Here is a 21,512-nt window from a genome sequence, read left to right as displayed (position 1 = left end):
AATACTAGCGTCATTTTTGGCAGTTCTATAGATAGGAGCTATGTAATTTCTCATCTTAGTTCATTACTGACAAAAATAATTTATGCTACAGACCTGCTCTTTGATGGTCTTCGGGCATTCACAAAGGGATCACCAAATATGAACTCTCTTGTTGGCTTTGGATCAATTGCTGCTTTTGCAATTAGTTCTGTAAGAATCAATTGAAGTTTTGCCCTTTATCTTGCTAGCAGCTCTTATTATGATTTCGGCGTCTGTTTTCAGAATATATTAGAAACTCCTTACTCTCTTGAGTTAAGACTGATGTACTGACAACTTCTTCTCTTTTTTAGGTCTCACTGCTTAACCCTGAGCTTCAATGGGAAGCATCATTTTTTGATGAGCCGGTTTGTCTTTTCTTACTTTCCTCTTTACTTCTCTCGAAGTGCTTAAATTTTCTTTCCATTTATTCTGTCACTTAAGTTTTTATTTGCTTGCTCATAAGTAGTCCTATTTTCTGCTGTTTGGTCTTCCGATTCACAAAGTTTAATGTAATAGGTTGTTGAGGTGGTGCCAGAGATACTTGAGCCTTAATCGGCTCAGCCCTTTTTTAACATTTTAAAATCTCAAGCTTCAAAAATTTTTTTGATGACGCAAGCTTCAAAATATTTTCATCTGAAGTCCTTGCAAAATTCAAATAATGTCATCAGAGTTTCACATGGTCCCATGCCCTCTACTCTAAATCATTAGTCATGCTTTTCTTGACCTACCTGATGTTATTTTGAAATGTATCCCTAACCACGGAGTCAATTCTCCTTTTGCAACGTCTGAATTTTGTGAAATTCCATAAATCTCAAACCATTCTCCATCTATCAATCATTAACTTTCACTATGTAGTTCTCATTTGTACTATTTCTCCAATTCATTAAGATATCGTTTATGCTCTGCAATACCTTCTAATTTTACTTCTATGATGGTCTGTCTCGACCAAAATCAATTCAGTATTACTAAACTGTTATTTGTTCATTTTAGCAATGAGTTTGCTCATTCAAAAATATTGATTTTAGTACGCAGGTCATGCTTCTTGGGTTTGTATTACTAGGGCGTTCCTTGGAGGAAAGGGCAAGGCTGAAGGCATCTAGTGACATGAATGAGCTATTAGTAAGTTGTTTTCATTGCATGTGATTTAAGAAAATGGATAATGTTCAATATTTGACCATCTCCGAAGGTTGGGAAATCTATTAACCACTGGAGTACTGGTTGATTAAGTCTTTTAGATATTGGAGTTCTCTGAGACAGTAGCATCAATGAGTATGTTATAACCATTGATAAGACTTCCATGGTTACCACCTATTTAAACTTGTTATTAATCAATATGTTGTCCTTGATAGCATGAAATCCAACTTTTATGAATGTTTTGTTTTTTCCAGTAAGTCCTCTGATTTTGAGTTCTTGCACACACTAGTGAACATGTTTTAAATGGAAATGAACCACTCCTACGATCAAATTTTCTCTTGTTCTATTGATGCATTAAAGGGTTCCCTTTCCAGAAATCTACTATCGGTTACTATCAGTTGTACTTCTGGAGTTTGACCTTTTACTTAAAAAAACAGTTATATTTTAGAGCTTGTAAAAGGTGTTTATGAAGTGGGTTACGGATGATCTAGTTTTAGAAGTTGCATAAAAGCTCTGATCTCTTATTTCTGGTGTCCAGTGTATATTTATTCACACCTATGGAGGAAAAACATTTGTTTAGTGTTCCGAACATTTAAGACTTATGCTACCTAATAGTTGCTCTTAACAAAAGAATAATCTCAGGTTATTTTCAGGCTACAGTTTTCTTACTTTATTTAAGCTACACAAGGCTACTTATTATTTTTGATCTGCATATGAAAGAGAATACATTTCACTATTCAGACTAGATTCCCCGGGTCCACTAATGAAGTGCTGAAGAACTAAAATAAATAGAAGTTTGTATTGTACCCTACTTTTTCCTTCTGTATTCATGATTAGAGAAACTTCTATACTTTGTTACTCCTTTTTCTTACGAAAATTTGGTGTGGTTCTTTTGGCAGTCGCTTATATCCACTCAGTCTAGGCTTGTAATTACTTCCTCCGGCAGTGATTCCTCGACTGACGTTGTCGGTTCTGATGCAATTTGTATTGAAGTTCCAACCGATGATATTCGAGTTGGTGATTCTTTGCTCGTTTTTCCTGGAGAAACTATACCCGTAGATGTAAGTCAAATTTTACATGAGTACTTTTCTTTCAGGACTTTATCCCAAGGATGAATGTATGAATATTTTCATTAAAGCAGAATAGAATACATATCTAATTTCCTTGGATTTCATTTATCCAAGCATTTAGGATACTAATGTAAAACAAAGCCATCAACTACTACAAACAGAATATGGAGTCATAGGAATGATATTTTTTAAAGTTCTCCCGAGGATTGAATAGGTAATTTTGGACAAATGAGTTATTTGTCCTGTTTAAAGAAACTGACTAATTATTAGCTTAAAAGCATTTAAGGCACCTTTTTCAGTCGTTGTTAAGGAATACAAATGCCTGTTCAAGGCTGTTGAGTTCTGTTTAAAATACTTGTTTTCTTCTGTTTGTTGACTAGACATGCAACATCTTACATTCTCAAATGATAAATCAAATTGCCTCTGCAGGGAAGAGTCGTCGCAGGTCGAAGTGTTGTGGATGAGTCTATGCTTACTGGAGAGTCTCTTCCGGTGTTTAAAGAGAAGGGTGTTTCTGTCTCAGCTGGTACAATTAACTGGGTATGGTGGTTTTAAGATTCTATCAATCAATCAAATATGATACCCCAACTAGTTGGTTTGAGATATATTAATCCTCTACGTCCCATCTGATCTGTTCGGACATGGTGCCAAGATATTACATGTATAGATATGCTACTTGCAACTTTCTGATGTAAACTAGTTTACTACCCCACTGTGTCATCTGTAACAAAAAGGTTTCATGACCTTTTAGAATGACTTAATTATTATTGTTATCAACATAGGAATAGGCTATATACCAACTTATAAACATTTGAAGAGACATTAGATTAAAAAATGTTAACTGATCCTTGTTAAGGTTATATACATGACGGTGCATTAGATTTGCGCCAATTGTTTTCAGAGTTCTTAGATTGTGCCTCTTATAATGATTCAAATGTTAGTTGATGAACACCTTATGATGGTAGAACTAGATTTACATTTCTGATTATATTATTTTATTTTGAAGTCCTTGTTGTTATGTTTCAGGACAGTCCTTTGAGGATTGAGGCCTCTTCCACTGGTTCCAATTCAACAATTTCCAAGATTGTTAATATGGTCAGTACACTTTTTCTTAGAGATGTTTTTTCCTTCCAAATAATATTTGTTGCTTGGAACATTTTCTAGCATTTAGAAATTTAGAACCTTGAGGAGGGAAAACAGATAACGAAAGGAGGCTTCTTTGTTAGGGAGTCAAAGCTACTATCCTTTAGAGGCAAAATACTACTCCGTAGGTGATTTCTTCACATCTAATCAAGCCTCGAGTACAGAGTTACCTGGTACTTGGTGGTGGGAGATATTAGTTATGCTGTGGAATTTGTCGAGGTGTACGCAAGCTGGTTTGGACAAAACGGTATAAAAAAAGATTAATGCTACTATTTTGTTGATGTAATGACAAAAAGCTTGAGATTGCAAATTGATCACACCGTCTGAAATTCATTCAAAATAGCGTATAATATAATTCTGGTGTTTTTTCATTGAGTGTAGTAGTCCAATCTTGTAGTGTCTGAACTTCCTTTTTTTCTCAAGTACATGTTACTCTTTGACAACTTGAATCTCGATTTTTTTTTGTTTGAAATTGAAATCCTTGGAGAAAAGTTTTGGTTGCTAGAATCTCATAGGAGAACAGGGTTATTTCCAATATAATGTCCATATTGTCGAAGAAAGGTTTTCTTGTCAAAATGGTTAGCAAAGAAAGGTGCTCTGCTACTCTGAGTTCAGTGCCATGAACCTTAAAAAGAAGAGGTGCAGTGCCTCTGGAACATTCACTGAGAATGGCACGGAGCTACTAGAATGGTCATTAAAAGAAGTTGCAACGTCAATAAAATAATGACACCATGAAGTGGCATCTTATCTCTGTGCAGTCACCAGAAAGACACACAGTGCTACCATAAAATGAACAAACTCAAACTAGCACTATGCTACAGGTATCATTACCGAAAATAAGATTGGTACTGCTAGAACAGTAACCATAAAGAAGAAAGATAGTAATTCGGCAAAGATAGAAAATTTGGCTAGGTAAACAATGTAAGGTAGAGTCAGTCAGTAGGCAGAAGTTACCAAGTCTCCACCAAGATCGTGGAGGTCTTGAACCATGTGAGAGAATAATGAAAAGAGAAAATATACGCACAACTTGATGAGATGAAATAGAGGACACCTATGGTAAGTGTTATACAATTAATATTTTATCTGTTATTGATGAGGGATCTTCTTGATACTAACTCTAGCATTCAAATAAATTATTACCTTACTTCTAACCAGTGTTTCCAAAGGTGTTTTCGGGGTGGTCTTGGGGCAATATGTTGTCATGACCCAAGCCACAGTTATTGACACCCACACTAACCTCCATTGGGCAAACCAAATCTTAACAACTAAAAAAATACTATAACCAAATAAGTAAACATATTTAAAAACATATCACAAGAAATAAGAGTCTCAAAATGAAATAAAAAATAAAGGGCTAAACCCATTGGCGGTCACTTTAAGTTGACACCAACTTTCACTTAAAACATCTTAACTGAGGTTTATTCATTTTGAACAACTCATGTCGGATCCCGATGTGTCATTTTGACGCTTTTATTTACAATCAGCCAAAATATGTAATGTGTGTTACACTCCTCAAATGACATGTAAAGTGACCAATTAAATGACAACATTTGTCATTTGTGTAATGAATTTTGAGTAAACAAAAAGTGGCCAATGAAACATATTTATCCAAATAATTTACAGAAAAGAAATCTAATCAATTAAAAATATTTGCAGTAGCACCCCCTTCCCTTTTGATTGTCTTCTCCAGACTACCCCATACCTCTTTGCACAAAACAACCTCAAAGTAAAAAGTCAAAATGACACATCGAGGCCCAACATAAGGTGTTTAAAACGAACAAACCTTAGTTGAAGTGTCTTTAAGTGTAAATTTATGCAACTTTAGGTGGCCGCCAATGGGTTCAACTTAAATAAAAGATGCGGAAAATCTAAACTATTACATCCTCAAAATTCAACAGTCATTGTACTATGATTCTAAATATTAAATGTCTAAGAATAGCAAACACTAAATTAAATGTATTAATGTCTAGAAGATCTGCTCACCCTCAGATCTAAAATGTATCTGCGCTAGATGCGTTGTCCCGTAAGAGTTTTTGGATCACAGTCAGCACTCAAAAGAAAGTGTAGGAGTAGCATAACTACAAACACTATGTACTCGTTGCATCATAGCCCGACTAAGATTAGTAACATATATAAACACAAGCCAATATATGGGGGCATAAGTAACTGGACCAATAAGTCTCACAATCAAGAAATCATCAGCAGCATAGGGTTATTTCATCACACAAAAGGTTTCCATGATCACACAAAAAAACTTTCTTGAGCATTTTTTATGCTCAAGAAATCATTTTTATTGGTTTTCTAGATTCCCCAATCATCATAACAAGTATTTAGGCATCAATTTCATCCTAAGAAGGATAGATAGTCAACTTAGAATAAACACACTCTAATTACATCAAGCCACATGCTTCCCACAAAATCATGAGTTCTAGGGCTCTAACCCATAATTTACCATTAAGATCATCTCATTGGATCCTAGATGGAAAGATTGATGAAAAATACTTAAGTCTAGAGAGAAAATTGCCCCCGACCTTGAAAACTCGCCTTTGGATTCTCGGTTTCAAATATTTCAAGTCATGGGGAAAGACTTGAGAAAACTGACTTAAAATGTACATTCTGCCTTGCTTCATCCGACTCATCTACCGGCGCTACAACAAGTCCCTGCTCGCTATGGCAGTCTTGCTGCAGCAAAGACCCCTTAATCAGTAGCTCGAGGAAAAACAGAGTTCAACCCAATTTCACAACTCATTTTCCCATCACATGACGTCATGGCATAAAAACAAATGCATAGAGCATCATCACACCCTTCGGGGTGGCCCAGTGTTTTGGGCTTGAGACTTCCATGTTGGAGGTCTGAAGTGTGAAACCCCTTGTCAGCTAAAGGAAGGGGTTTGCCTTCTGGGTTGAGCTTGTCGCACCGGGCTTGCCTAGTGCAGGTTACCTCTCATGCGTGGTTGCGAGTTATTGCATAGGAGTGGGGGTTTTACCCTGTTCAAAAAAACATCACAACTACTCTTTTCGAATTATCTACACAGTCAGAGAGCCTCCTACGAAGGTGTAGATCACTAGGTCACCTCCTAACGGAACACAACACAACATAACAACACAAGATCATCAAAATAAAAAAGAGACATCAGAGTTAATACCTCTCTATTTTGAGTTCTTACTAGCTTAAAGCATTATGGCAACTCTAATAAGGGTACTATGGCCCCAACCTTCATAACGTACAGATGTACCTAAACTGCTTCGGGGCTCAAATGAAAGGCGTAGATCCATAGGACCTACATCCTAGAATTTGGGGCGTAAGGCCCAGGTATAAAAGGATACCCCCTAGCTGTTGAATTTATTTTTTATTGTTTTCAAAGTATTTTTCTACAAATCATGTTTTTATTATTCGTGTAATAATCTTTATACTTAATGCTATCATGTTTTCATGTTGTAATGATCTTCTCTTTTTGTTTTTGAGAAAGGTAACATGTTGTAATGATCTTCTCTAAAATATATAAAAAAGAAAGAAAGCAACTCTCATAGAAAATGATACTATCATAAATAAAATTTTAGATTATTTTAAAATTGATGAGATAGAGATTCCATAACACTATATTCTTGAGGCAAGTTATCCACTATTTGTGCTCTTATACCTTTTTTACTTATCCCTATTTAAAATGTATAAACAATAATTTGTGCAAATAGTAGATGAGGGTGGGAAGGACTAGTAGATGCGGAGGTCAATGATGATATAGATGAAAAATTCCTTTAAAGATGATCTCCACTTAATACTTTTCTCAAATAATAATTATAGTATTTTTTTATATTATTGGTGATTTATTTGCAGTATTATTGAAAATTCTACTTTTGCTTATATTTTTAGTGATAAAATTATAAAATTGAAGATATATTAGATATTTGAGGCTTATGCCTCGCCCCATGCCCCTGCCTTTTAAAACAGTGCTTATAACATCCTCTAAAGGTGCCAAATAGGAAAATGTTCAACCATGGGAATATAGTCTGTTAGAATAGGAATAGGTTTATTTAATCCTATTGAAATAAAAATAGGTTTATACAATCCTATTAGAATAGAAATAGGTTTATACAATCCTATTAGAATAGAAATATGTTTATACAATCCTATTAGAATAGGAAGAAGAATAGTAAATAATACCCTATTTGATAAAGAATTGTATTCTAGGGTCTATAAATAGGGTCTCAATGTAATAATATAGACATAACAACAATTCAGTAATATTCTTTTCCTATATTTCTCACATGGTATCAGAGCCTCTATGATCTTGGTAGAAAATCAAAGTGCATCTGCTGTCGGCGAGCGGCTATTACTCATATATGCCGCCCGTCCGGTCAATGATTATGTTGGCAAAAGTTGGTCACTGTGTATCTTTCTGGTGGCTACTTTCTCATATTTAATTTTCGTAGCACCGTGCCATCAGGCCAGTGACTATTTTCTTATATCTAATTTATGTAGCACCGTGCCATCCTTCCGGTGACTACTTTAGTTAATTTGTGTAGCACCATGCCATCATTCACATGACTACTTTTTCATATTTAATTTGTGTAGCACTGTCCATCATTCTGGTGACTACCTTTTTTTTTTTGCATATCTGATTTGCATTGCATCGTGCATCTCTTCGAACTACTTTTCATATTTAATTTGCGTAGTATCGTGGGTTTTTTTTCGAACTACTTTTTTATCTGAGTTGCATAACACAGTGTGTCTTTTCAGTGTGTCTTTTCAGTGACTCCTCAGATATGATTTGTGTAGTTCCATTCGTTTTTCGGTGACTCCTCAAATCTAATTTGCGTAGGGTTGTGCCATCATTCCAATACTACCGCTATAATTTCTATTTTTCATTAGGGTCGTGCCATCATCCGACCCTACCCATATTATTTCTTTTTATCAATAGGGTCGTTCCATCAATTCGAACTATCCTATATAATTTCTATTTTCTAGTTAGGTCGTGACATCATTCAGACCCTACCTATATAATTTTATTTCTTAGATTATGACCACTTTTAGCCATCAAATCTAATACTCCGGCATATGAGCATGTTCCAACCAGTTTTTTAGTGACTTGTTCAATATCAACTAATTTATTGATTCCAACATGATCCATATACTTTATACTAGGTTTTGAGCACTTTGTTGCTAGGGGGAGTTTAGTAGCCTTGTATGTCGATTATGTGAGTCACTTTATGGTTTGAAGAAGTCTTTGCAGGTTTAGTTCGGGAAGTTCAACACTGGAATCTTATCTCTGACATTGTGCATCAAATCCAGTATTTAATGAGAAGACAAACACATTGAGATTGAATATCAATTTTGTGAAGTCGATTGATCAACTTGCGGATATCTCACCAAGCCTCTCATCGGTCCTCGTGTTAATTACATTTGTAACAAGCTGGGTACATGAATTGTATACACTAGCTTGAGGGGGAGTGTTAGAATAGGAATAGGTTTATATAATCTTATTGAAATAGGAATAGGTTTATACAATCCTATTAGAATAGGAATAGGTTTATACAATTTTATTAGAATAGAAATATGTTTATACAATTCTATTAGAATAGGAATAGGAATAGTAAATAGTACCCTATTTGATAAAGGATTGTATTCTAGGGTCTATAAATATGGTTTCAATGTAATAATGTAGACACAACAACAATTCAATAATATTCTTTTCCTATATTTCTCACATAGTCCATTAGTTTTAACTAATTCTTTGAGCAATTTAGTAGTGCCCGACCACTCGGCCTAAAATTAGAGGATTTGCAAGATCATCGATGCATGTAGTTTGGATCAAAGTAAAATGAATCTTGGTGATTTCACCTCAACTAGGGTGTGACCTAGTGGTCAACAAAGTGAGATCTGAACACTAAGAGATTTCTTTCCATCGGTTCCAGCAGAGTTAGTAGATATCTGTGTTGGTGAGAGGTAGCATGTATCCCATGAAATTAGTCGAGGTGCACACAAACTAGCCCAAACATCACTATTATGAAAAGAAAGTAAAATGAACCTTATATTTTTTTATTGTACTTGTAAATGTTTTGGGTTATTGTGATTTGGATCAGCATATTTTTGCTGTCTATCTGTTGCAATTTACACGTATTGAGGAGGTTCCGGCACATGTGGAATGTAGCACTTGCCAGTTGCCAAGATGAAGGTGCTATGATTATTTACTCCTAACTGGCAACCAAAAGCTGAGACACTCTTTGTTTTCTGAAATCTCAACTACACCTATTTTCTTGAAGAGCTTAACATGTTCTAAAGCTTGTAGTGGCGCCATCTTTGAATTGCAGTTTTCAAATAAATGTGTATTATAACTTTCTGTGCTGTATAGGGATTTTGAGACTTCGATTACTGTTTATGGAGTTCTTTATGCGATTCCCTTGGATGTTTGACATGCATTTGTTGTTTACCTATAGCATTTATTTCCTGGATAGAGAATATTATTTCCTCTGAGAATTTCACCTTGAATTACTCTTTCTAATATAAGCAGTTAGACAAAAGTGTGTACCCATCTTTTGACACAAAAGTGGCTAGTGATCCTGAACTAGAATTAGCAGTTGTGGGGCCACTGCCTGTTAATGTTGATGCGTAAAACTTAGGAATTTATGAGCTTATATGTAAATTTTCTAATCTTCCAGGTTGAGGATGCCCAAGGCCGTGAAGCACCAATTCAGCGACTAGCAGATACAATTGCTGGGCCATTTGTTTACAGTGTGATGACATTATCAGCTGCCACATTTGGGTTCTGGTAACAAGTTCACTCTTTCCTTATTTTATCACAAATATGTTTAAGAAACAGTTGACTGCTCTTGTAGTTAATTAGGTATTACTCCCTCCGTTTCAAAAAGAATGGCCTAGTTTGACTTAGAACGGAGTTTAAGAAAAGAAAAAAAACTTTTAAGTTTTGTGGTTCTAAATTAAAGTTATATCAAATGTACCAAAATGCCCTTTAATCTTGTGGTCATAAACATGCCACGTGGAAAGTTAAAGTTAAAATGTTGCCAAAAAAGAAAAGGGGTCATTCTTTTTGAAACAAACTAAAAAGGAAATAAGGACATTCCTTTTGAAACGGAGGAAGTAATAGACAAAAGATAGGTACACATGACCAAACTAGAAGAAGAGTTGGAAGATCTAAACAGATACCAAGTTTCTGAAATGATTGGAACAATGGTGCTCGGTGTCTTCTCATGGATGATGTTAGTGGTGTGGAGATGTTCCTAAAGCTATTTCTTGAAACCGTGTTTTTCCTCCTTATCAAGCCACAAGCTGTTGTATTATGTATCTACATTCGACCATTCCCATGAGCTATAATTGCGTCTGACTGCATGTATTTTTTATTATAAGGTGTACTTGAAGTATTGTTTAAAGTAATGTAACCTTAGTATGTCACTTGGCACACAGGCATTGGTTCACTAAAATCTACCTCCTGAAATTGAGTCAAATCAGAATCAAGTTCAATCAGACTAAATTCGACACCTAGTTTGCTCAATAATTCCTTAGCACAATTATCCTTGGGATCTTCAATTTTTGTTTGAAGACAACGGAGGGGGAGAGTCTAGTGGTGAAGGACGTCCACCTAAACTATGAGGTTGGAGGTTTGAGTAACCGAGGAGCGAAGTGGAAAAACCACTGTCGTGTTCCTAGGTAGGAGGGATTTGAGGATGGTGCTTACCATAACCCTTAAAAGAAAAACATTTGTGTTTGTAATAGTATACTAAAGAGTAAATGCTACCTGCTTTGAGCAATAGAGTTCTTGATATTCCTATATTTTTCCTTGAGTAAGAAAAAATTATTTCATTGATATTGAGTGCTACAACATTTACAGGGATCTCTCACTCTGGTTCCCCTAAAAACTATTTCAGGAAAACCAAGGCTCAAACTAAGTTTTTTTATGACAAGGAAGTATTTGCAGCTCTAAAACTTGAAGCTCTTAACTTAATCTCAGTACAATGTTCACGGACTAGGCATTCTATGGTCTGGTTCTTGTTTTTGAAAATACATATGTTCCATCCTTGTGGTAAACATGTGTCATATAGAGCAGTCTTCTCCAGTTCCTTTTCATATGCAACAAGATCCGCTGATTTTTGAGACCTCTAGGACAGTGGCGTGCAAGGGATTTCTTGTAAGCAGTGTCGCATTTAAAAAAATAAACAACAAATTTTTTTTTGTTGGTACATTAGGAAGGACCAGAAAAGTTTAAACTCATACTTTTTTATGACCGTGGTGTCCGGGCCAGCTTTCGGGCACCTCGACTAATTCCACGGGATACCTGCCACCTCCCCACCAGCAACATGTACATGTAACTCTGTCCACCAAGACTAGGACAGATGGGAAGGATCACCTAGTTTAAACTAATTCATAAGCTACATGGCTAAAATTTGCCATTTGGTGAAACTCTATATCCTTGATTGCCTCTTCATAGATTAGTAAATCTTCTTCCTGTTTGTGCCCTTTGTTTGCCAGGAAAGCGGCACATTGAAACATCTTCAATCTTCATCATTAGCCCTCTGGGCAGTGACATTGTATGTCCTCCTTATTGATAAACTTGATGGCAAGTAGGAAGCTTGTTTCCCCTTCCAAGTCTCTGTATCTAGGTGTGGGCCTTTGGTTCTTTGTTTTTTCACTAGTGTGTGCTGAATACCGACCGTATTAGTTTGGTTTGATTCAAACTTTTTCAAGTTTGTTTTTTTAATTCGGTTCTTTGTTTATTTCGATGAGACGAACTAAAGTACAGATACATTATAATAGCAGTTGGTTAAGACTAACAGAATCTAATTCCATAAGACATGAACGACTAAACATTGAATTTAAGCTTATATTTGTTTAGCATAAAAAAGTTATCAGAATGCATAAGATAGGACAGTTGGTTAAAGTAGCTGAGAACTTGCAATTCATTATGTTATTATATAAAAGCTTTTATGATCACAGTTTTGTAATGAAGAGGCAAAAGAAACAGTAGTTAAGGATTTTTGCTGGAAAAGATAATAAAAGAAAGAGTATAACTAGTGAGCATGATAAAAGTTCGGTTCTTCAGTACCGGGACCCTATTACCAAGCACTGAACTGAATACTGAAGTATAGAGGTAATAGAACCGAAATCAAACTGAAGAACTTAATTAATTCAGTTCGTTCTGGTTTTTCGGTGTTTATGCCTACCCCTTTTTGAATTTCATTTCTTTTGCTAAAACCCCTTTTTGATGCTCCATAGTTCTGTAACGAGACTTGAAATAGATTTTACCTTGCTTGAGTATCCTAACATCCACTACCTTGATCATTTCTAAAATTATTACCTCCACAAGCAACATCTCCAGTTTGCATTTTGATACCACCGTCAATGTACAATTTATCTTCCTATACAAGAAACCTAGCTATTAGTTTGGGAATAGGGTTTGACTAGGAGACACGTCAACAATTTCCCTAGCATACTTCATAATTTGTCTGATTCAGGGAAGTACATGTGTCGATCCCAACAAAAAACAAACACAGTAAAGCCATCAAAAAACAAAAGTATGAAACTACAATTTTAGTCTGCATGTTTTCATACTTTGCAGTGTGTTAATAATAGTCTCACTAGATATAGTACTAAATACATCTTTGTCGACATTGTTTTGACTCATCGTCCCTTTCCTCAAAGTTAGATGAACTTTGAAATGTTGAACTTGGTTTTGAAGGGTCAGAAGGTGCTTTAGCAAATGATATCGTCATTGAAAGTTAAACTGAATTAAAAATTTAAACATAAAGTTCAATTCACAAAGAAAAATAGTGAATGTGGTTTAGTTTCTCCTTACAAGGAAGGAGGTCATTGGATCAATCCAACCTGGCATTTAATTAGTAAGTACTAGTATTGCTCAAAAATTTTAAAACAAAAGCAAGCTATCGAGGTTTTTGAACCGGGCGTCCGTCAGAAATTTTATCCACCTAACCAGAGAACCTAGATGCAACTTGTGACAAATGGTGTCATTTCTGTCTTTATTTATACTATTTTTTATTTTGCATGTTATTGATATATAATATTAAGATTTCCTGATGAGGTGGTATCAGATGATACCACATATATCAAGGTAAATCCTTCCCTGATCTAGGGCATCATCTGATAGAGAAATCCTAGAACAGCACATTATAGAGCTTTGGTACAAGTATTCAAAATATAGGTGATCAATGATTAGTTTCCAAAAAATATATAGTTGATCAATGATTGTGGAATAATTTGGCAGCAGCAGAAAATGAAATCCTTGATACTCTTATTTGGTTACTTTTAAGTCTCTCTAACAATGACTTAATAAATTTACTACTTCATCAAAACTAATACTCCCTCAGTTCCATTTTATATGGCATCATTTGACTTGGCACAATATTTAAGAAAAAAAGGAAGACTTTTTAAATTTGTAGTCTCAGATATTTGTGTGGTTGTAAATCATTTCATTAAGGGTAAAAAGAGAATTTTAAAGTTAAATTGTTTCTAATTATAATAAGGTGACATTCTTTTTGGGACGGACTATAAAGAAAAGGGTGCCAATGGGACAGAGGGAATAGCACATTATACAAGTTTTGACATAAGCTTTCAAAACGTAGATGATCAATGTTCTGCAATAACTTGGTAGCAGTAGAAATGAATCTTTGATACTCTTATTTGGTTACTTTGAGTCTCTCCAACAATGATAGCATGTTCTGGTACTGTATATATTTCATTTTACCGGGAAGTTACTTATAATTTTCTGTTGTTTGATAATTATTGCTCATTCTATAGGTATTATGTTGGGTCAAACATCTTCCCAGATGTTCTATTGAATGATATTGCCGGACCAGAAGGAGATCCTTTGCTTCTGAGCTTGAAACTTGCTGTAGATGTATTGGTGCGTCATGATGAACCATTTTATATCAATGCCTTCCTAACGAATTTAAATTGCTTCTCTGTTTCCCTTCTATCTTTGTCTAGAAAAGTCATTCTCTATTCTGTCAGTTCTTGTTAGAGGCTGCTGCTACTTATTGGAAGTTATAAATGATAGACAATAACTTTTGGAGTTATCATTTTAGCTTGTCCAAATCTTTGTGCTTTGTCAGTTTGTCTGCTGGTCACATCTGTGCTTCTCCATTTGCTCTTATGATATAACTGGTGAAGGAAGATTTGTCCAATAACTTTAGGATGAAGAAATTGTAGGAGTAATTAAACTTCAGCAGAAGCTTCATGAAATGGCCCAAAGTAGAAATCAAATGGTAAAATTTAGTTATCAAAAAGAAAAACAGAAACCAATTGTAAAGTTTAAACAAAAGACATGTTATGTATGGAATTACTGCAGAAGGCTGCTTTTCGATGCTGTTGCTTCATAAATATGGTATCATTATAGGTAAAAGCACAAGAATTGCTTGCCTGCAGGAAGAGTTGTGCTATCTGTCTACTGAGAGTAAATGATTTGTAATAACATGCAACTTGTTTAGCCAATGGACTACTGAGGAGGTGATGGGGTCTTTTGGATGCTGTGTGTGGAAGAACATCAGAAGGATGTGGCCAGAGTTCAATAACAATATTTATATTAGTGTGGGCAATGATCTGAAAAGGGATTTCTGGAATGAAATCTGTAAAGGGGATGATAGCCTTGGGAACTTATTCCCAAACTTCTAGACCTTGAGCTTACAAAGATCTGCTACTGTTGCCGAAATATGGAGCCAACAAGGGTGGAACTTGGTATTCAGTAGGGCTTTGAATGACTGGGGAATTGAGGATGTGGCCGGGCTACTAGAGGTGCTTAACACCCCACCAGCCATATCTGAAAGGATAAACCAATTTGGAAGCTACATAGCAAAGGAATGTTCACAGTTAAAATCTTGCTACTGGAGGATAAATGTTAATCAGTCAGTGACTAAAAAGTGGCCTTGGAAACTAGTGTGGAAGACAAGAAGCCCGTTAAAGTAGCATGTTTTGTCTAGTTGGTCATAAGAAAAGCTTGCCTTACTCATGAGGCGTTACAAAAAAGGGGATGCAGTTTTGCTCAAGATGCTTTATGTCTGAGCAGAAAGCAGAAGTAAATAGTCATTTGTTCATTCACTGTAAAGCAGCTTCAAAATTGTGGAATATGTTTGTGTATACTAGGGGTTGGCTGGGTGATGCCAAAGACAACTGTTAGAACATGAATAAGTTTATACAATCTTATTAGAATAGAAATAGGTTTATATAATCATATTAGAATAGGAAAAGGTTTATACAATCCTATTTAGAATAGGAATACAAATAGAGGAACAGTAAATAGTATCCTACTTGGTAAAGGATTGTATTCTAGTGTCTATAAATAGGGTCATCAATGTAATAATGAGACACAACAACAATTCAATACTATTCTTTTCCTATTTCATTCACAGTAAATCAACTTCAAAATTGTGGAAAATGTTTTTGTGTATGCTAGGGGTTAGTTGGGTGATGCCAAAGACAACAATGGAGCTCCTTAATAGCTGGGCAAGAATTGGCAACAGAGGGAAAAGTGAAGATTGGTGGAAGACTATTCCAGGCGGTATATGGTGGACTCCATGGAAAGAAAGGATGCTAGGTGTTTTGAAGGACAAAATGATTAGTTTTCAGAAGATGAAAATGAAATGCTTAAGTCTTTTATTTTCTTGGTGTAAGCTAGAGTTGATAGGGGAAAGCACAGAGATGGTCGATTTTATAGGGAACTTGTAATACTGTATGTCTTTTTGATGCCACTACCCTGTGTAATGTAAGTTTCCAATTCATCATCCTTGGATGATGAATTTTTTGTGAATACAAAGTTACTCTTATCTCAAAAAAGAAAAATCAATTGTGATACCGGTCAGCAGACTTACTATGGTCATTTCACCTAGTCTATTCTTATTCTGATGCCTAGCTTGATTGGGACTTAAAAATTCCAGTATATGTCCTCCACTTATATATGTCCTTAAATGGTATGATGTGATTTTGATTACCATATTATTGTCTTTGATTTTTGACAGGTTGTCTCCTGCCCTTGTGCTTTAGGCCTTGCCACACCAACTGCAATTCTTGTTGGAACCTCACTAGGTACATAATCAGATTTAAATGCTTTTGCTGTAGTTCAAAGAATTTCCTCCATTCTCCCTGTTATGCAGCAATTGAGGACATACCAGTACATCTTTTGACATTCTTACTCACAAGAGTATTCTCCTTGATGTATCTCTTGCTTTATAGACTAAACTTCTAGAGAAGATTTAGATGTTCCAACCAACAAGCAGAAATATGGGCTCCTTGGCTATCAGAAATGCCAATAATACAAGAAATTGCAGGACCCTACTTCCTTGGCTATAATATTTGTTCAAAGTGTTCAGAATTACACTCTGTGGATTGCATACTCGCCCTTTTATTTTCTGTCTTTAGTTTAGTAGGCAGTAGTTCAGTTTCATGGTGTTACCTTATACACTTCCAAATTGCTAAGCTTGTAATTTTATCTTTTAAAACTATATAGGAGCAAGACAAGGACTTCTTATCAGAGGAGGAGATGTACTGGAACGCTTGGCAAGTGTGGATCATGTCATGCTGGACAAGGTGTTTAGTAGTTCTTCAATTGAATACTTAGTTGTAATGATTACTTCCGCAGCTAAATTTAAAAGATCCGTAGTGATTTATCTGAATTGCAAACCTGATCTCTGCTTGTAACTCTCAGACAGGAACTCTGACTGAAGGAAAACCTGCTGTCTCTGCTATCACATCATTGGGGCATGAGGAATTAGAGATTCTTCAAATAGCTGCTGCAGTGGAGAAAACAACATCACACCCCATTGCTCATGCTATTATTAGCAAAGCAGAATCATTAAATTTGAGTATCCCTGTCACACGTGGACAATTGGCTGAACCCGGCTCTGGAACCATGGGAGAAGTAAATGGGCTCTTGGTTGCAATTGGAAAGCTGAAATGGGTTCAAGAACGTTTCCAGCAAAAAACAGAACTTTCTGATTTGATGGCTCTTGAACAATCGGTGATGCTTAAATCATTACAGGACAGTCAATCATCTAATCATTCAACAACAGTTGTATATGTCGGTCGGGAGGGAGAGGGTGTGATTGGTGCCATTGCAATATCTGATAAATTACGCGAGGATGCTGAGTCTACAATAAGCAGGTAACCTTGAAGACAATTTCAAGTGTAGATTTTAAATGCATCTTAGAAGTTATAATCATCATTTCTCTCCCCCATGGCCCCACTCCTCACTTTTTTCCTTGCTGCATAGATATGGTACCTATCTTTGATGTGTGGTAGGTCATTAGCTTCTTAATTCTTTTATTTTGAAGTTGTCATGATGTGGGAATTTGAGGCGATCATCCAGTCTTCAGCCTTTTGAAGAAGTTACTTATATCATTAAATTGACTTGCCTTTCGCAGTTTTACAAACTCTAGATTTCTATGAACATGTTGTAGATTGAAACTTATATCATGAAGAATTTACCGATGTTTCCATCAGTTTTCAATTTGAATGGATTCAATATGTAGAGTCTTGCAAAAATGTGTTCCACCACCTGCCCGTTGCTCATCCCTTCTCTATTCTTCTAAATTCCTCTCGTAGAACATCTTAATTTTATTCTTGTTTAGTTGTCTCATATTTTCTTTTAATTTCTTACCAATTGAAGGCTTCAGCACAAGGGAATTGAAACAGTACTGTTATCGGGAGACAGGGAAGAGGCAGTTGCAACTGTAGCTAAGACAGTAGGCATAAAAGACAAATTTGTCAATGCATCTTTAACACCCCAGCAGAAATCTGCTGCCATCTCAGGTCTTCAAGCTTCAGGTCACCGCGTCGCCATGGTAACTCCATTTATCTGATGAAAACATAAATATATTGTACTTGTCCCTCAAACATATAGAAGTTATCTTGTCCTGCAATACCATGTGCAATTGCATCGTCGTGGTAAATGCATTTATCCGGTGAAAACCTAATAATATTCTACTTGTCCCTCAAACATGTAGAACTGTAGAAGTTACCTTGCCAGCAATACTATTTGCAATTGGCTGCTACCTTTCTCCCAGAAAACTTTGGTTTATATCGTCGTAAAAGTTAACATATAAACATTGACTTCTACAATTACTTGGCCCTTTTAAGAAATTTGCTTCTCCATGGCACATAACATCCAGTAGTTGAGCTGTCTTTTTGCCCCTCTAGCAAGTGTCATCATATTTCCTTTTTCTCTTAGCAGCTATTCATTATTCTAGTTATCTCTCAAAGAGTATTAGTTTTGTACTATATGAACATATGATTTGCTCAATGTCAGATGCTATGCATGGCTATCTAACTGGAACTTCGTTTTGAAGGTTGGCGATGGCATTAATGATGCACCTTCTCTTGCTCTTGCTGATGTGGGGATTGCTTTGCAAGTTGAAGCACAGGAAACTGCTGCTTCAAATGCAGCATCCATTATACTCCTTGGAAATAGACTCTCACAGGTACATGTTCCATGTCATCACATTTGTCCTAAAATAAATGAATTGCTCCATGTCATCACAGTGAGGCTTTTATTTAATTATGTCTATTCAAAAAATATTAATTATCTCTTCACATATTAGTGTTGACCATAAAAATAGTGTAACCTGTACCAAGTTATTTTTTCTTTAATATGTGGTAACATGTATTGTATCATATAAGAGGAATAACTATTTAGTTATTATCCTATTGTGTCTTGTTTTTGCTTATCATTTTCATTGAATGGTCATGAGAAGATGGATTCAAAATTTCCGGTCAAGAAAAAAAAAGGTGGATATTTTTTATTTGTAAAAAGTTGCTGAATATCATAGCGCAAAGAATAACTTACAGCACGCTAACTTATTTCACTCTATAGTTTTGAGGATTACCGTGAAGAATAGGTTCAGGTGACCGAAAGCAGACTGTACATCCCTCTGTGTGTATATGAGCAATTTCTATGGGATAATTACACAAATGTTCAATGCAATTTGCCTGTGAATTTATTCAGATGAAAAAAAATGATGATGTGCCTTGTCTTGTAATTAATTTTTCAATGCTTCCTAATGTTTTGGCAGGTGCTGGAAGCTCTTGATCTTGCACAGGCAACAATGGCAAAAGTACATCAAAATCTGTCTTGGGCGGTTGCATATAATGTCATTGCGATACCCATTGCAGCTGGAGTGCTAATTCCAAATTTTGATTTTGCAATGACACCATCTCTTTCAGGTAAATAACATCCATATTGCTTGTTCTGCCTCTTGGTCCAAATGATTTATGATACTTTGTTGTCTAATCACTTATCTGGCATCTTGTTGACAATCCTCTGGAATATATGGCCAATATATGGATATTGCTTAGAGGGTTTTCCACCATGGTTTCTTTATTCATCTCTTGGTGATTTTGGAGAAATTCATCCTAAAACAACCTTTAACCGCGGTTTCAAATTGTGAAATAGAATTAACAGCTGTTGCTTTCTTTTTTTCCTGACAGGAGGGTTAATGGCTATGAGCTCAATATTTGTGGTGAGCAATTCACTGTTGCTACAATTCCACGGTTCGCAAAAGAATAGAAAAGAGAATCTTACATATAAACCCGCTCAAAAGGAGCAATAACTTCAAGTTCATCCAAATCATGGAGTTGACATGTAAGAATCTGAATCTATGAAATCTTTTGTGCTACTCATTCTTGGACTTAGCTGTTGTGTATCCATCAGCTGAGAGTAGCTGTAGTGTCATAATACACTAGTGTTAGTTTATAGAGTATTGTCAGCACTATCTTCCATTTGAAAACCAAGGCAATATTGTTGTTAACACGAAGCAAATAAAAATAAATATTTGTGATTATGAGCTCAAATCCTTAAAAGATCAGAGGAGTCTCAAGTTTGAAATCCCTTGCCAGCGAAAGCAAGGAGTTTGCCTTCTGGGTCGAGCTCGAGCTTGTCTAGTGCCGATTACCTTTCCTATAATTTGCCAGTTGCATATGAGCTAGGTTTTACCCGTGCACTCAAAGGATAGCAGATCATTGATTTTATTTAATTTTTTAAAATTACTATGAAATCCATCACCTTTTAAATAATTTCAATTAAGTGTGTGTCCGTTATTCTGAAGGTCAATCTTGAGTCAAACCGTTAAAGTTAAGAGTCTTAATGTGAATGGTGAACAATATTATAATAAACAAATTTCATGGTTAATATGCCGTCATTCTCCGTTGATTTTCTGCTAAACAGCATCAATTACTTTTTCTTTCGTTGCAAACAAGTAGGAATGGAAATCTGATAGCTGATCGTAGTGATGCCATTTAAAATGTCAGTGTTGGCAAATTTTAGGTTGCTCTGTTGTTCCTTCTCTGCTGCTTCTTTTTCTCCTTTCGGAAAAACAATTAAAAAAAATAATTGAGGAATATCACGTTTTATATTTAGATTTTTAAAATCTATTTAAAAAGAACATCGCTTTTTATATTTAAATTGTAAACTCTAAATAATGTAAGGAAAATATTAGCTCACAAATTTTACCAGCCATAGTGGAGGGATAGATTGTTCTCGAATTTTGATTAGCATTTTTGTCGATCAAAAAAGACTCACGCATACTAGAAAGATCCAACTTTGAAGGACAAAAGTTCTTTAATTTTCTGTCCAGTCAAATGACTTTACTTTGGTTGCAATGGAGGAATAACTTTTTATATTCAGTATGCACGGAGTTCATATTTCTTAAGATCACAAGACTCAAAAGACATTTTGGTTCAATATACACCTTTAATACCTCAGATGGTCACTCAACTTTGCACTATTCTCTCAGAAAGTCACTCAACTTTCAATTTTCCCTCAAAAGTCACTCAACTATCCACTCTTTCCTCAGAAAGTCACTCAATCTATTAAATTGTTTTTAATTAAAATTTATTGATATTAATTATTTATATAACAAACCAAAAATTTTAAAAAATAAATTATATCATTTAGTGATCCACCCCCCTAACCCGACCCATTAAAAAATATGATATGACCCATTTTATTTTATCTTTAATCCTAAATTAGGATTAGATTAATTTAGGATTAAAGATAAAATAATATGGGTCATATCATATTTTTTAATGGGTCGGGTTAGGTGGGTGGATCACTAAATGATTTAATTTATTTTTTAAAATTTTTGGTTTGTTATATAAATAATTAATATCAATAAATTTTAATTAAAAATAATTTA

At 35.3% G+C, this 21,512-nt stretch overlaps 1 protein-coding gene across 1 annotated transcript in view; it reads left to right on the top strand.

The window, feature by feature from the left end:
- LOC107028366 (copper-transporting ATPase PAA2, chloroplastic) overlaps positions 1–20,181 on the top strand; it is a 22,134-nt gene extending 1,953 nt beyond the window's left edge. The window contains exons 3-17 of the mRNA XM_015229398.2: positions 92–189; positions 330–383; positions 1,051–1,137; positions 2,052–2,213; positions 2,652–2,762; positions 3,249–3,317; positions 10,023–10,132; positions 14,131–14,236; positions 16,344–16,410; positions 16,832–16,911; positions 17,030–17,484; positions 17,990–18,164; positions 18,669–18,800; positions 19,392–19,542; positions 19,807–20,181. Of these exons, the coding sequence (XP_015084884.1) occupies positions 92–189; positions 330–383; positions 1,051–1,137; positions 2,052–2,213; positions 2,652–2,762; positions 3,249–3,317; positions 10,023–10,132; positions 14,131–14,236; positions 16,344–16,410; positions 16,832–16,911; positions 17,030–17,484; positions 17,990–18,164; positions 18,669–18,800; positions 19,392–19,542; positions 19,807–19,928 (1,979 nt within the window). The 3' untranslated portion in view covers positions 19,929–20,181. The remainder of the gene's footprint in view (positions 1–91; positions 190–329; positions 384–1,050; positions 1,138–2,051; positions 2,214–2,651; positions 2,763–3,248; positions 3,318–10,022; positions 10,133–14,130; positions 14,237–16,343; positions 16,411–16,831; positions 16,912–17,029; positions 17,485–17,989; positions 18,165–18,668; positions 18,801–19,391; positions 19,543–19,806) is intronic.
- The last annotated feature ends 1,331 nt before the right edge of the window (positions 20,182–21,512 follow it).

The sequence above is a fragment of the Solanum pennellii genome, chromosome 8 (genome assembly GCF_001406875.1).
Source record: "Solanum pennellii chromosome 8, SPENNV200".
Classification (NCBI taxonomy): Eukaryota; Viridiplantae; Streptophyta; class Magnoliopsida; order Solanales; family Solanaceae; genus Solanum; species Solanum pennellii.
The sequence above is the reverse complement of the archived record's forward strand: the minus strand, read 5'-3'. Positions and strand labels throughout refer to the sequence as shown.